This window comes from Leucopleurus acutus (genome assembly GCF_964270905.1).
Source record: "Leucopleurus acutus genome assembly, chromosome: 2".
Lineage (NCBI taxonomy): Eukaryota > Metazoa > Chordata > Mammalia > Artiodactyla > Delphinidae > Leucopleurus > Leucopleurus acutus.
The window spans coordinates 78388919-78404099 of NC_139143.1; the positions used below are offsets into that span (position 1 = coordinate 78388919).

A 15181-nucleotide genomic window follows, 5' to 3' on the forward strand; every position below is an offset into this window, starting at 1 on the left:
GCAATCTATATATCTTCTTTGGAGAAATGTCTATTTAGGTCTTCTGCCCATTTTTGGATTGTGTTTGTTTTTTTGTTATTGAGCTGCTTGTAAATTTTGGAGATTAATCCTTTGTCAGTTGCTTCATTTGCTAATATTTCCCCCCATTCTGAGAGTTGTCTTTTGGTCTTGTTTATGGTTTCCTTTGCTGTGCAAAAGCTTTGAAGTTTCATTAGGTCCCATTTGTTTATTTTTGTTTTTATTTCCATTTCTCTAGGAGGTGGGTCAAAAAGGATGTTGCTGTGATTTATGTCATAGAGTGTTCTGCCTATGTTTTCCTCTAAGAGTTTGATAGTGTCTGGCCTTACATTTAGGTCTTTAATCCATTTTGAGTAGCAAAGCATTTTTAAAGGCCAGGAGAGGGAGGGGGTATCGTGGGGGTATGTGATCAGCTCGTGTACAATTCTCTGATTGGTTGATGCTGAGCTAACATGGCAGTTAACATTATTAATCCTTCAGTTCCAGAAGGTCTGGGGGCTATGTGCTCATTATCATCAAGTATTCTAGTTAATTTCTTCCATTTGGTGCTGGTATTAGCATCTGAAGAAGTCAGGAAATATGCATCAGATACTATTACCTGGCAACTTCAAAGAGGAGCTAAAACAGAGGGTATGGGAGGGATTTGTCCCGGGAAGGCCCCATAGGATTCCCCTTGGTTACACTCCTAGTTGGAGTAGCAGCTAAGATATCATGCTTGCAAAAAAAAATTTTAGTTACAGACTATTAAAGCTGGAAAAGATCATGAATATTCTCTAGCCCAAAGTCCTTATTAGATCGATGAGGAAACTATTATGAAAACAGGTGAAGAGCTGGACAAAATGGCAATTGAGGAGCAGCCAAGTCTATCTCTTTAGTCTGAAGCCTCTTGCACTACATTAGCTTTCAACTAGTACAGTGGAACCATAATCATGATAACAATTATGATGTTTGAAAATCACTCTATTACACAATGATGTTTTTCAAAGTTAAAATGTCCTAAGAGTTGAGAACCGTTGGCTAGTAGGAGATTTTAATTTTAACTCTTTGTGACGCCTTTATTTCTTTATGGAGAAGTGAGTATACATTTTAAGAAGCTATGATGATCAATGGTTTGTTCCAAATTAAGAAGAGATAGATCAAAACCTGTGTAGGTTGAACACTGGATGGCAAAATAGAATAAGTAAAACCAATACCTGCTGCTCATCCATTTTTTGAAGAACTTCTCTTATCACCACCACCCCCATTCCAACAACAAAATGAAACAAGCAGACAAACAAAAATCTTGTGTTCTGTGCTCTTGCTAGACCAGTTACAGTTGACCTCATTAATAAAGATGAAACGAATCTCTCGTATGTATTTTACCATATAGTAATACGATTAAAATTTTATTTCTAGGAAGATCCTTCAAACTTCTGTTTCTATTTTCCTCCTTTCTCAGATACGACCCAAATGGGGACCATTATTTACTTAAATTCATACAACTAGTTAGTGGCCAAAGAAAGGCCTTTTAATTTTTCTTTCTGAGGTTCGGACATTTGTTTCTGTAACGTCACATTTCATCTCATAGGCATGGTTCCTGTTATGCAACAAACGTAAGCCTCAGAAATTTCCTTGTTATTTACAGTTCCAGCTCATTTTAAAGGGTGAGAAAGAGGCTGGAAAGGGAACTGGGATAGAAGAAGCCTCCTGCTGTTTTCTTTGGGGCCTCAATTTATCACTACTCCCAAACAAGCAAGCCTTTGTCGTTCTGGTTTCCCTGATTTCTTTGGCACATTCTACACATATTTTGTCCTTTCTAACACGTGGTTTCAGAACTACTTTCTTATAAACAGCCTTTAGCTTGAAGAATTGGTTCTTAGTGTAGCAAACTTTCTCACTCTATTTCACTGATTTGATTAGAAGTTTTAACATGAGTACGTATAGAGCTGATTCTCCTCATCACCACCCACCCCCCATCCTGCCCTCCATGCCAGATACCAAACTCTCATCCTTTTCTACTGAATGATGGGATTTTCTGACACCGATTCTATTTCTTCCTCAGGATCAGGTGGACACCCTCACAGACCTGGCAGCATATTTTGAAGAAATAGGCCATCCCAGTGCTGGGGACATACGGGCAAGGCAGGAGTCCCTGGTGTCTCGGTTTGAAGACCTGAAAAAGCAACTGGCCAACCGGAAGAATAAGCTCATCGACCTTCTCCTCCTGCACCAGATCTGCAGAGACACAGAGGATGAGGAGGCCTGGATCCAAGAGACTGAACCTTCTGCAGCTTCCACCTACCTTGGTTAGTACAGCCGTACAGCCCGAGCAGGCAGAGCCATAAGGAGAAGACCAAGGTCTGCAGATAGTTTGAGGGATCTGGGATCCAGTAGCAAAGTTTGCCCTCAGGTCTTTCTCCTTAGACTCTTGAACATTTTTCCTGCTTTCCAAAAAATAAAGATTTTTTAATAATTCATCCTGAGAAGTTTTCCTCCTAAAACCAGACATGAAAAATGCCATGAATTTAAGGCCTCTGGGAAGAGCTAAAGTAACCATCATTTTGCTACTTGCTCTAAGTTATTGCCAAGGTCCTTGGCTGAGCAGTCATGCTCAGTTTGAGGTCACAAGTGTTTTTGTTTATATTGTCAGTGACTCCCTTTTATAAGGGGAGCTATCACAAGGATATGTATGAGCTATTACAAGGATAAAAGGGGTGAAGCAGCAGATAAAGTACATAATTTCCTTTCCTTTGGAATCAGTCAGTCCACCATTGTTAGTGCCAGGACACTTGCATTGAAATACAGAAAAAAGTGCACATAAATATAATGCAAACTTAATATACATGTATTGGGTACATCTGTGAGAGGCTGGATCATATGACAACAGAGGGGTTAGTCTGGGAAAATATCCTAGAACAGAAAAGATCTCTTTGAGGGAGAGACAGGCATAGAGGGTTTCTGGAGACATTTAGTGTGAACTATATGGAAGAAAATTTTGGAGGAAAGAGAGTTGAGGTGTGGACGGGAGACAGGGAGGATGAAGTAGACAGCTGGAACTGGGGACTTTAGAAGCAGGAAATTAACGGTACATAGTATTTATTATGTGCTTGTTAGTGTTAACCAACGAGTGAGACACTTTTTGTAAGTTATGTCTAATCTTTACAAAGAAAACTACAAAACAGTTATTTTTAGTTTAGAGGACTTAATAATTTTCTGGCATCCATAAAAATAAGCAAGTAGAAGGTCCTGCTTTTTATACCACAGTATATTGAAAGAAAATTGGTTGCATGAAATTATTGGAAGTTTGAGCTGAAGAGTTACGTGCCTTTCTACTTATCATCCAAAGAGAAGAGTGATTTATTCATTGTCTTTTGTAGAATAATGCATTTTCTTAGTACAAAGAGGCAAGGGGAAGAACAAAGCTGAGCAGAGTTAATTCAGACAAACAGCATAAATTTTAGGAAGCCCACTTAATGAACTTCACTGGGAAGAACTTGTAGGTCCAAGAGTTAAAAAGAAGTACAGTAGCTTCTTATTATTCTGTGTACTACAACAACGACCTTGAAATTATTTTTATCTCTAGGCAAGGACCTGATTTCCTCCAAGAATCTTCTGAACAGACACCAAGTCATCCAGGCTAATATTGCCAGCCATGAGCCACGCATCCAAGTGATAACAGAGAGGGGAAACAAAATGGTAGAGGAAGGTATGTATGATTCAGATTGAATTGACCTGTCATCACTGTGCCAGATTTATGAGAAGTTTTTTTTTCAATTTTAGGGCTTCATTCCCTTATCTACTTTGATACTTTTACCTGTATAATTTTCCTTCTGCATGAAGTTCCTCTAACATTTCCTGTAGTGAAATCCTGCTAATAATAAATTCTCTGGGCTTTTGTTTTGGTCTAAAAGACTTCCTTTTGCTTTCATTTTTGAAACATATTTTCACTGAATATAAAATTCTTGGCTGATATTGTCTTTCTCTGAGCATTTTAAAGATGCTGCTGCACTGTCTTCTGACTTGCAGAGTTTCTGGTGAGAAGTCTTCTCTCATTACTATCTTTGCTCCTTTGTATGTAAGCTCTTTCTTCCCTCTGACTCTTTTATCCCTGGTTTTCACCAATTTGTGCCAATTTGATTACAGTATAACTTGGTGTAGTGGTCTTTGTTTCTTTAGCTTTGCAATTGTTGAGCTTCTTGGATCTGCTTTCTTATGGTTCTTCCAGGGAAGTTTTTATTCTGGAACTAATTTAGAGACTAGTTCACTACTAAGGTATAACCCTTCTGAGGATACTACCTCTTGTATTATAATATCTTTCCACTTTGGTGGGAGCTAATTTTAATTATTCACAGCCCTATGTGACCTTAGGAGTTTTTTGGCCTACTGCTTTCCAGTCTTCTTTTCCTTACCCTTGAAGAGTTTCCTGACACATGTGTGCAAAGGAGTAATCAGTCACATACTTCATGGGACCTCTATGCGTATCCCCAAAACTCCATCCCCAGTACAGCACCCTTCTCAGTACTCTGCTCCACAAGCTCTAGCTGTCTTGTCTTCCCCCAACTCTGATCTCTGTCTCCTCAGAATGGTGTGATTGCTAGTTCTATTTGGGCTAGTCCTCCCAGCACTGCAGTCTACAGACTGCCCCAGGCATAAACTGTGGCAGTCATAAGGCATAGCTCATTTCTTTCCCTTCTCTCAGGAGTCACACTCCTCTGCCTATCTTCTGAAAATCATTGTTTCTTACACTGTGTCTTGTTTTCTAGTTGTTTAGGATGGGAGAACAATTCCTGCAGTAATAAATCTTTTATGGGTAAAAATGAAAATCTGCTTGTTGATTTTGGCTGACACTTCACTGTATCTTCTTGGTTTATCTGTGGAGGTGTTCACCAAATTCTAAAAAACATACTTAGCACAATCCTAAGAATGAATTTTAATTCATTAATATTAAAAAAAAAAAGAAATGAAAATCCGCTGAATTTTTTGCTTAAGCTGGAGATACACATTTTTGGAACTCTGAGCAGTACCCACACATAGCTATTTTGTTTTCAGTCTGTATATCAGAGATTGTACCACCTAATTCACCACCACACATATACCCTATCCCCCATTAGCATCTATTGATGCTTAATCTCACTTATGACATCCCAGTTCCCAGGAACTTAGGTGAAATGTCACGTTGACTACATGCAGCATCATTCTCATGGCTCCCTTTCTCTCTCCCAGCTCACCAAAAGGATTAAAGTATAGTGGATATTAATGAGGGTAAAATTCTCCTTTTCTATAACTACTCTATAGGACACTTTGCTGCAGAAGATGTGGCCTCTAGGGTCAAGAGTTTGAATGAGAATATGGAATCTCTCCAGGCTCGAGCTGCTAGACGTCAGAATGATCTTGAAGCCAATGTCCAGTTCCAGCAATACCTAGCTGACCTGCATGAAGCAGAAGCATGGATTAGAGAGAGGGAACCTATAGTAGACAACACTAACTATGGGGCTGATGAAGAAGCAGCTGGGGTAAGGTGGGCACAGGGAAGGATATTGTCTAGTACTCACCAAATTAGTACCAAATTAGAACCTGATTAGATTGTGTGACAACTACAGGTTTTCTCAGATTTTTCGGAGTTTCCAGAGTGATAACCTTTGGCCTTCATCTGCTGGGATAACCTGAGTTAACAGAAATCCCAAAAGATACACCACATTTTCCTAACCCCACAGAGAGCCATATTTCTTAGAGATTATCTAAGCCCAAAAAGGCATGACCAGACATCTATGCTTGTCTTGGTCCCATCCTAAATTTCCCAGACTGAGCTTGGGATTTCACAAACCAACCATAGTTTTAACATATACTTAATTACTTTATTGTAATAAAGCCAGGCAGACAGACACGTTAGGGCAAGAAGAACTTCTAAGGTCATAATTACCCTTTATATCCATTTCTTTGTTTTGCTTATTGTCCTATGGTCAGCCAGTATAGTATTTCACAAACCCTATGCACTAGAAATACTTGACATGAGCATCTAAAGTTATGCCAATATTTAATCCTACAAAGCAATGTTTTCAGCAGTATCCTCTTTCAGCTGTGATGTGCATTGAGAAAACACTTGTGCAATTTGACTTTATTTTGATTAAAGCAAATATATTGATATTGTTGTTCATTTAACTCTTATTTTCTTGATACTTGCAAATTTAGAGTTAAAAAATTTATTATACGTGGAGAGTGTCTCTTACCAGGAATTAGGACAATAAGTATAACACAAAACAATAGTTGAAACACTCCCCAGGGATGCTTAGTGTTCTTCCTGTATTTGCTTCTGATGATCTTCCCATCAACAAATTCAGGCTCTTCTAAAGAAGCATGAGGCCTTTCTAGTGGATCTGAAGGCTTTTGGAAACAGTATGCAAGCTCTTCGGGATCAGGCAGAAGCCTGCCAGGTAAGAAGGATTTAGGTATGACAAGAATCACATTCTCCACCATAGAGGAAAAGGAATTAGGAGATTCTCTTTGTTACCAGTTTTTACTTTACATGGTCCAGGAAGCAACAGCAATAGAAAATAATAAGTCCTGTGATCTTTATGCAGGCACTGTGGCATCTTTGTAGCACTTACAGAGATTTAGTTTATAAGAATTTCTCAGTAAGTATTATCATTTATTCACTGGTATATTAGTTTTTTGCTTTCCTTTTTCATTTTATACTTTCATTCTCTGTCTTTTCCTATTTCTTTTATTTGCATCTCTCCTCTTATATTCCCTCCTGATTTATTTCCTCCCTTTCTTAGTTTTTTTTATACTGACACTTATTAAATGTCTACCATGTGCAAGCATGAATAAAAAATAATCCTGACTTGAAGGAATATTACAGTCTATTAGGTCATAAATTTTAACAAATAATTGCATATAATAAATATATGAACAGGAAAGAGAATCTCAAAGAAAGGAGTGTTTCATTCTCTTGAAATAAGAGTGCTGGATGATAGGAAAATCTTCATAGCTGAGGCAAACCAGTTTATTTTTTAAGGGTAGTTTACTATGCAGATAATGAGAAGAAGGGCTCTTCTAGTGAATAAGCTATGAGAGCAAATGCACTGAAGCACAAAATAATCAAGTGTATTTGGGAAATGGGAAATGCAAAGGATTGAGAATGTGAGAATGGCTAGACTGCAAGGTGAAAATAAGTGTCCTGAAGAGTGATGGGAGCTGCAATCAACTAATGATATGGGTATCTCCTAGTATAGTGGAAGCAACAGAGACACACTTCTCACATTCAAGAAATTCTGTCTTATGAGGGGCTCTGAATCCATACACTGGGAGTAGAAAAGACATAGACTCACTCTGTCAAGTCAATATATATTTACAGAGCTTTGGTGCTGTGCCTTCCTCAAGCTCTGCACAGTGGGTGCCTACACAAAAACAAGTGGATTTATGAATTGTAAGTTATGAGGAAGCAGTACTTAAAGGATACAAAATCAGAAGGATATGTAAGGGGAAGTACATCTTCAGCTCCAGTCTGAAGAAGGTGTGGGCCATTGCTTATGAAGAGGGATTATATTTTGTTCATTGTCTCAGAGATATGATATTTGGGAAAAATGAAAATCAGAGCAGACTATACCTTAGAGGACAGGTTAAAAAGGAGAGAGAGACAAGATATTCGATCTCAGTTTATGTTCTCAATTTTTAAAATTCTGTGGCCTTTCCTGTGCTGTAGATCACTCATCTCTAAAAAAGAAAGTCCACGGTTGCTTGACAAAATGCTTTAAAGACCCAGAGAATGGAGAAGGTGATGAGAGATAGTGGGTCTCTCACTTTCTCAAAAAATTTTCTGGAACATGGATGCATACAATCCTTTATTGCCTGCTTAAGGACTGGTAGTTTAGAGCATTTAATATGTTTTTGAAAACTTACATTCTTACTTGCTCACTCTGTGTTCATATTTCCCAGCCCACCTGTCCCCTGAGAAGTGTTAGGATGGAACGATATCTCTGAAGATGGCATATTGCAATAGCTCTGTTACTGGCAGCCATGTAAGAGATTTCAGCCAGGGGCTCCTCTCTCCTGCAAGGTGCAGGGATGGCCCACCATGGGTAGGTTGTACAGGGAAATCTTTCCTATGGGTGACTGGCTTGTTCTGTTTACTGTTTTTGTTCAGCAACAACAGGCTGCACCCGTGGAGGAAGCTGCTCGAGAAGAGAGGGTTGTGGCCTTATATGACTTCCAGGCCCGCAGCCCCCGAGAAGTCACCATGAAGAAAGATGATATCTTAACACTGCTCAGTTCCATCAACAAGGTGACTTTCCCTTCTACCTTTCTCCCCATCAACAGGGTGGCTCTTGCAGTCAACTCTCCCAACCCTGCCAGATACCCATATTTTAACCAGCCAATATTTTTCTATTTCTCTCTCTCTTAAATAACCATAATTTATTGAGCAGTATCTTTCCTTCAGATGCTGTGTAGGATCCTGTACATATCTTTTGAGATTATAATACCAATTTTACAGTTAACAAAGTGAGGACTCAACGAGCTTAAGTAACTAGCCCAAAGACATGTAAGCCATGAGTGACAATTCTGTAATATGTTTACAGGATTAAACTGCCTCTTTCTTCTCATCGTTCCTTGCTCTTCTGACCCAGTGTTCCTAGTAATGGAACAAAAATGGCTGGTGTTAAGAGGAGCCTGTTCAAGGAGAAGTCTTTTGCCAACTTAGATTTTCTTTAGCCCTTATGACTGTGAGAATACTGACAAAGTATTGTCTAGGATTTTAAATATATTTCTCATAAGAGCATGAGAAATATTTTTATATTCTAATGCTTCATTAATCTCCAAAAATGATTGAGAAGAAAAAAGAGAGCTTGGGATTTGTTACTCTGAGGCCAAGCAATTTTTTTAGAGAAGCAAGAATTTTATTATCAAATAAGCTGTGTTCCAATCCTCTTTTCTCTTTGCTCAGTCTTCTTCATTTCACCACATTATTCTCTGAGGATGTTAACTCCAGAGCAGTTAGTATAGCAACCCTCCTGTGGAGATCAAGGTCATACTTAAGCATAAAGCATTTGCATAGGTGAATTTCAGGGAAACACACAATTTTTAGGGGCTCTGGGAGAGGGACGGTAAGAAGTTATTATACAATATTGTCATATACAGGTGCTTCACCCACAAAAAGCCCAGTTCAGTCCTGGCCCTATGGGTTTTTTGTGAATTCCTAGTGGACAAAATGCCCCATCATGAAGAGAATGGCTGTCAGTTTTTGAAAACCTCATCAAAGTTAAGGATCTAACATCAAATATCAGATTCCTTCATTTAAGAGGCTTATCTCTGCACTTCCTGCAACTTCTGATGTATGTTCTTTGTAATATATAAACATTATATGCTACCCATAAGCAATGGTTTGCTTCTTCTGGCCATCAGCCTGTCCCTTTGCCTAGAGACTTAGTTATGAGGGTTAAAACTTCTCCTATATGTGGCTTTTCCAAGAACTAAGGAAGAAGTGGGGATTTTCTCTCCCTTTAGGACTGGTGGAAAGTGGAAGCTGATGATCACCAGGGCTTTGTGCCAGCTGTCTACGTCAGGAAACTTGCCCGTGATGAGTTTCCTATGCTCCCGCAACGGAGGCGAGAAGAACCAGGCAACATCACCCGGCGTCAGGAACAGATTGAAAACCAGTAAGTTCTGAAGGCTGGAGAACAGAACAGTGTTTGGCCAAACATTCCAGATTGGTCAAAAACACATCTTACGATTCTATATCTGTTAGATTAAGGATGCTTTGCAAATTCACAGATTTTAAGAGCTGAAAGTTAACTTAGGGTAATTCAAACCCTTTACTTTTTAAATGAGGAAAGGGAACCCCAGAACCATTAAGTCAAGTGCCAGAGGTCAGACACATATTAGGGTCACGTATTCTGACTCCCTGCCTGGCAATCTTTCACTCTTTCAAGGTTATCAAAAGGTCCTCTGACTTCCGTGTGAACTTTGTTTACTATGCCAGGCTACTTCATATCCAGTTGTCAATAGGAATGTGAGATTTTCACTTCTATAGAATGAGGAAGGCGTATTGACAGTCATACTGTTGGAACATTGACATTTTTATTGTTTTTAAATGGAACACTTTTTTCTCTCTGTTCTCAATGCTATTTTCCTTCCATCTTTATTTCCTCTTCTCTTTACTGTTTTCTTTTGATTTTTTCCTCCCTCTCATTTTTGTCCCTTTCATTCTCCCCCTTTCTCACCCTGCTTCTACTCTTCTGTGTTTTCTCCATCTCTTATTCCACATTTCCCATTCTCTTTGTTTCTCCACCCAGGTACCTTTCTCTCCTGGATCGGGCAGAAGAACGCAGACGTCATCTATTGCAACGTTACAATGAGTTTTTGCTGGCCTATGAGGCAGGAGACATGCTGGACTGGATCCGAGAGAAAAAGGCAGAAAACAGCGGTGTGGAATTAGATGATGTTTGGGAACTGCAGAAAAAGTTTGATGAGTTCCAAATGGTGAGAAAGAAGAACCAACTCCTCTAGACAGCTTTACGAGGGTTATCATCATTTCCTTTTACCCCATATCTCCTCCTTAGTAACTCCTTAATTTCATATTTGCTAAATATCCTCCCCAAAACTACTGAGACTTCCACATTTCAAATATTTCTCTGGGTATTACAAGTGGAAGGAAAATGCAGAGGAAACTAGTCACCCTGACTTTGCAGCCTGCATTTCCTGCCACTCCCACATCCTACTGGAAGTGCTGGTCCCCCAGAATCTTTACAACTTGTCCTATACTGTCTTTTGTTCCTGCTTCCCAGGTTGAGATGGGGTGTTGTGAGACTCTTGCAAGGTCTAATTATGGGGCAGAAGTTTGGATGGAAAGGTGGGAAGAACAACCTGACTTTACAACCAGACAATTTCTAATTTTCTGCCTACCTAAAACCTTTCCATTCTCCTTTATTCTCTCAGATCCATTCTATTATTTTAACTAGCAATTAGTATAAACTACTTCCTTCTTTCTTTTCCATATGGTACTTTCCTTACACATGGAATACAAAGCTATACAAAGCTATCGATCAATTGATAGATAAAGATAAAGTACATATATATACATATGGAGACAGAGAGAAGTGAAAGAAAGGGAAGGGGAAAAAAAGGGTACAATTTATAAAACAATACCAAGAATGAGACTTCCATGAGAAAACTCATCAAAAGGCCATTGCATAGTGAAATAAGCAATGTCATCACCATAGACGTGGTGATGAGTTCCCTAGAGCTGTTACAACATCTTAATATAAGCAAATTGCAACTCAGACAATGAAATTCTACAAAAGGTGAAGGAATTTGTATTGGTAGCAAAGAACATTACGTGGCTCAGGTATAGACCTCTTCGATGGTATAATTTAATCCAGGGAGAAATCTAGGAAAATTAATGTGCTCCATAATCCATATAAATAACAGCTCTCTTGTCATGTTTTTGATAGCCACTGGGTATCAGGGAGTTTAAAGGTACTCTTCTTTGTGGCAGACTGGAGGAAGGCAGTTTGCTGTGTACTGCAAATGTGGTTAGCAATACGTTTTAACCTGTAGCCAAGTCGGGGCAAAGATGAGCAGGTAAGTATGAAAGATTCTTGAGAAGGGGATTTATACTGCTTTGGATACATTTTCCCACCTAGGATTTGAAGACCAATGAGCCTCGACTGAGGGATATCAACAAGGTGGCTGATGATCTTCAATACGAAGAGCTTCTGACACCAGAAGGAGCTCAAATACAGCAGGTAACTATGGCGCCTTCTTTCTTCTCACTACCAGGTTTGGGGAATCTTCATTTCATTTTAAAATGCTTAATTTCATATCCTGAAGATCAACTAGAACATGCAGAAGGTAATGGCAGTATGGAGCTAACTACAGGAAAGGTCAAAGGAAATAGTTCAGATAGTCCAGCCATGTATCCATTTTAACTGATCTGAAATCTATAAATTGCCACACACACCCGCCATCGCCCCAAGAAATTCAGTGATCAAATGCATGAATACAAAGAAAAGGCAGAGGGACTTCCGGGAAGATGGCGGAAGAGTAAGATGCGGAGATCACCTTCCTCCCCACAGATACACTAGAAATACATCTACGCGTGGAACAACTCCTACGGAGCACCTACTGAACGCTGGCAGAAGACCTCAGACCTCCCAAAAGGCAAGGAACCCCCCACGTACCTGGTTAGGGCAAAAGAAAAAACTAAACAGAGACAAAAGGATAGGGACGGGTCCTGCACCAGCGGGAGAGAGCTGTGAAGGAGGAAAAGTGTCCACACACTAGGAAGCCCCTTCGCGGGTGGAGACTTCGGGAGGCGGAGTGGGGGAGCTTGGGAGCCGCGGAGGAGAGCACAGCAACAGGGGTGCGGAGGGCAAAGCGGACAGATTCCAGCGCAGAGGATCGGGCCGACCGGCACTCACCAGCCGAGAGGCTTGTCTGCTCGCCCGCCGGGGCGGGCGGGACTGGGAGCTGAGGCTCCGGCTTTTGTCGGAGCGCCGGGAGAGGACTGAGGTTGGCAGCGTGAACACAGCCTGCAGGGCGTTACTGCACCGCGGCTAGCCGGGAGAGAATCTGGGGAAAAGTCTGGACCTGCCGAAGAGGCATGAGACTTTTACGTCCCTCTTTGTTTCCTGGTGCAAGAGGAGAGGGGATTAAGAACGCTGCTTGAGAGAGCTCCAGGGACGGACGCGAGCCGCGGCTGGGAGTGCGGAGCCCAGGGACGGACATGAGACGCTAAGGCCGCTGCTGCCGCCGCCAGGAGGCCTGTGTGCGAACATAGGTCACTAGCCACACGCCCTTCCGGGGAGCCTGTGCAGCCCGCCACTGCCAGGGTCCCGGGACCCAGGGACAACTCCCCCGGGAGAACACACGGCGCGCCTCAGGCTGCAACCTCACGCCGGCCTCTGCCGCCGCAGGCCCGCCCCGCACTGCATGCCCCTCCCTCCCCGCAGCCTGAGTGAGCCAGAGCCTCCGAATCAGCGGCTCCTTTAACCCCGTCCTGTCTGAGCAAAGAACAGACGCCCTCTGGCGACCTACACGCACAGGCGGGGCCAAATCCAAAGCTGAGCCCCTGGGAACTGTGAGAACAAAGAAGAGAAAGGGAAGTCTCTCCCAGCAGCCTCAGAAGCAGCGGATTAAAGCTCCACAATCAACTGGATGTACCCTGCATCTGTGGAATACATGAATAGACAATGAATCATCCCAAATTAAGGAGCCCTGTGCATGAAAGGCTCTTGGTGCTGCAGCCAGGAGTCAGTGCTGTGCCTCTGAGGTGGGAGAGCCAACTTCAGGACACTGGTCCACAAGAGGCCTCCCAGCTGCACATAATATCAAACAGCAAAAATCTCCGAGAGATCTCCATCTCAACGCCAGCACACAGCTTCACTCAACGACCAGCAAGCTACAGTGCTGGACATCCTATGCCAAACAACTAGCAAGACAGGAACACAGCCCCACCCATTAGCTGAGAGGCTGCCCAAAATCATAATAAGTCTACAGACACCCCAAAACACACCACCAGACGTGGACCTGCCCACCAGAAAGACAAGATCCAGCCTCATCCACCAGAACACAGGCACTAGTACCCTCCACCAGGAAGCCTACACAACCCACTGAACCAACCTTAGCCACTGGGGACAGACACAAAAAACAACAGGAACTACGAACCTTCAGCCTGCAAAAAAGGAGACCCCAAACACAGTAAGATAAGCAAAATGAAAAGACAGAAAAACACACAGCAGATGAAGGAGCAAGATAAAAACCCACCAGACCTAACAAATGAAGAGGAAATAGGCAGTCTACCTGAAAAAGAATTCAGAATAATGATAGTAAGGTTTATCCAAAATCTTGGAGATAGAATGGACAATAGAATGGACAAAATGCAAGAATCAGTTAACAAGGACCTAGAAGAACTAAAGATGAAACAAGCAACGATGAACAACACAATAAATGAAATTAAAAGTACTCTAGATGGGATCAATAGCAGAATAACTGAGGCAGAAGAACGGATAAGTGACCTGGAAAATAAAATAGTGGAAATAACTACTGCAGAGCAGAATAAAGAAAAAAGAATGAAAAGAACTGAGGACAGTCTCAGAGACCTCTGGGACAACATTAAACGCACCAACATTCGAATTATAGGGGTTGCAGAAGAAGAAGAGAAAAAGAAAGGGACTGAGAAAATATTTGAAGAGATTATAGTTGAAAACTTCCCTAATATGGGAAAGGAAATAGTTAATCAAGTCCAGGAAGCACAGAGAGTCCCATACAGGATAAATCCAAGGAGAAATACGCCAAGACACATATTAATCAAACTGTCAAAAATTAAATACAAAGAAAACATATTAAAAGCAGCAAGGGAAAAACAACAAATAACACACAAGGGAATCCCCATAAGGTTAACAGCTGATCTTTCAGCAGAAACTCTGCAAGCCAGAAGGGAGTGGCAGGACATATTGAAAGTGTTGAAGGAGAAAAACCTGCAACCAAGATTACTCTACCCAGCAAGGATCTCATTCAGATTTGATGGAGAAATTAAAACCTTTACAGACAAGCAAAAGCTGAGAGAGTTCAGCACCACCAAACCAGCTCTACAACAACTGCTAAAGGAACTTCTCTAGGCAAGAAATACAAAAGAAGGAAAAGACCTACAATAACGAACCCAAAACAATTAAGAAAATAGGAATTGGAACGCACATATCGATAATTACCTTAAATGTAAATGGACTAAATGCTCCCACCAAAAGACACAGATTGGCTGAATGGATACAAAAACAAGACCCATATATTTGCTGTCTACAAGAGACGCACTTCAGACCTAGAGACACATACAGACTGAAAGTAAGGGGATGGAAAAAGGTATTTCATGCAAATGGAAACCAAAAGAAAGCTGGAGTAGCAATTCTCATATCAGACAAAATAGACTTTAAACAAAGACTATTAGAAGAGACAAAGAAGGACACTACATAATGATCAAGGCATCGATCCAAGAGGAAGATATAACAATTGTAAATATTTATGCACCCAACATAGGTGCACCTCAATACATAAGGCAAATACTGACAACCATAAAAGGGGAAATCGACAGTAACACATTCATAGTAGGGGACTTTAACACCCCACTTTCACCAATGGACAGATCATCCAAAATGAAAATAAATAAGGAAACACAAGCTTTAAATGATACATT

At 41.0% G+C, this 15181-nt stretch overlaps 1 protein-coding gene across 1 annotated transcript in view; it reads left to right on the forward strand.

Annotated features, from left to right (window-relative positions):
- The window catches only part of SPTA1 (spectrin alpha, erythrocytic 1), a gene marked incomplete at both ends in the record, with an annotated part of 72763 nt that overhangs the window by 20863 nt on the left and 36719 nt on the right, over positions 1 to 15181 (forward strand). The window contains 8 exons of the mRNA XM_082833191.1: positions 2060 to 2303; positions 3581 to 3703; positions 5293 to 5510; positions 6336 to 6428; positions 8141 to 8278; positions 9499 to 9650; positions 10287 to 10473; positions 11637 to 11738. Coding sequence (XP_082689317.1) covers positions 2060 to 2303; positions 3581 to 3703; positions 5293 to 5510; positions 6336 to 6428; positions 8141 to 8278; positions 9499 to 9650; positions 10287 to 10473; positions 11637 to 11738 — 1257 coding nt within the window. The remainder of the gene's footprint in view (positions 1 to 2059; positions 2304 to 3580; positions 3704 to 5292; positions 5511 to 6335; positions 6429 to 8140; positions 8279 to 9498; positions 9651 to 10286; positions 10474 to 11636; positions 11739 to 15181) is intronic.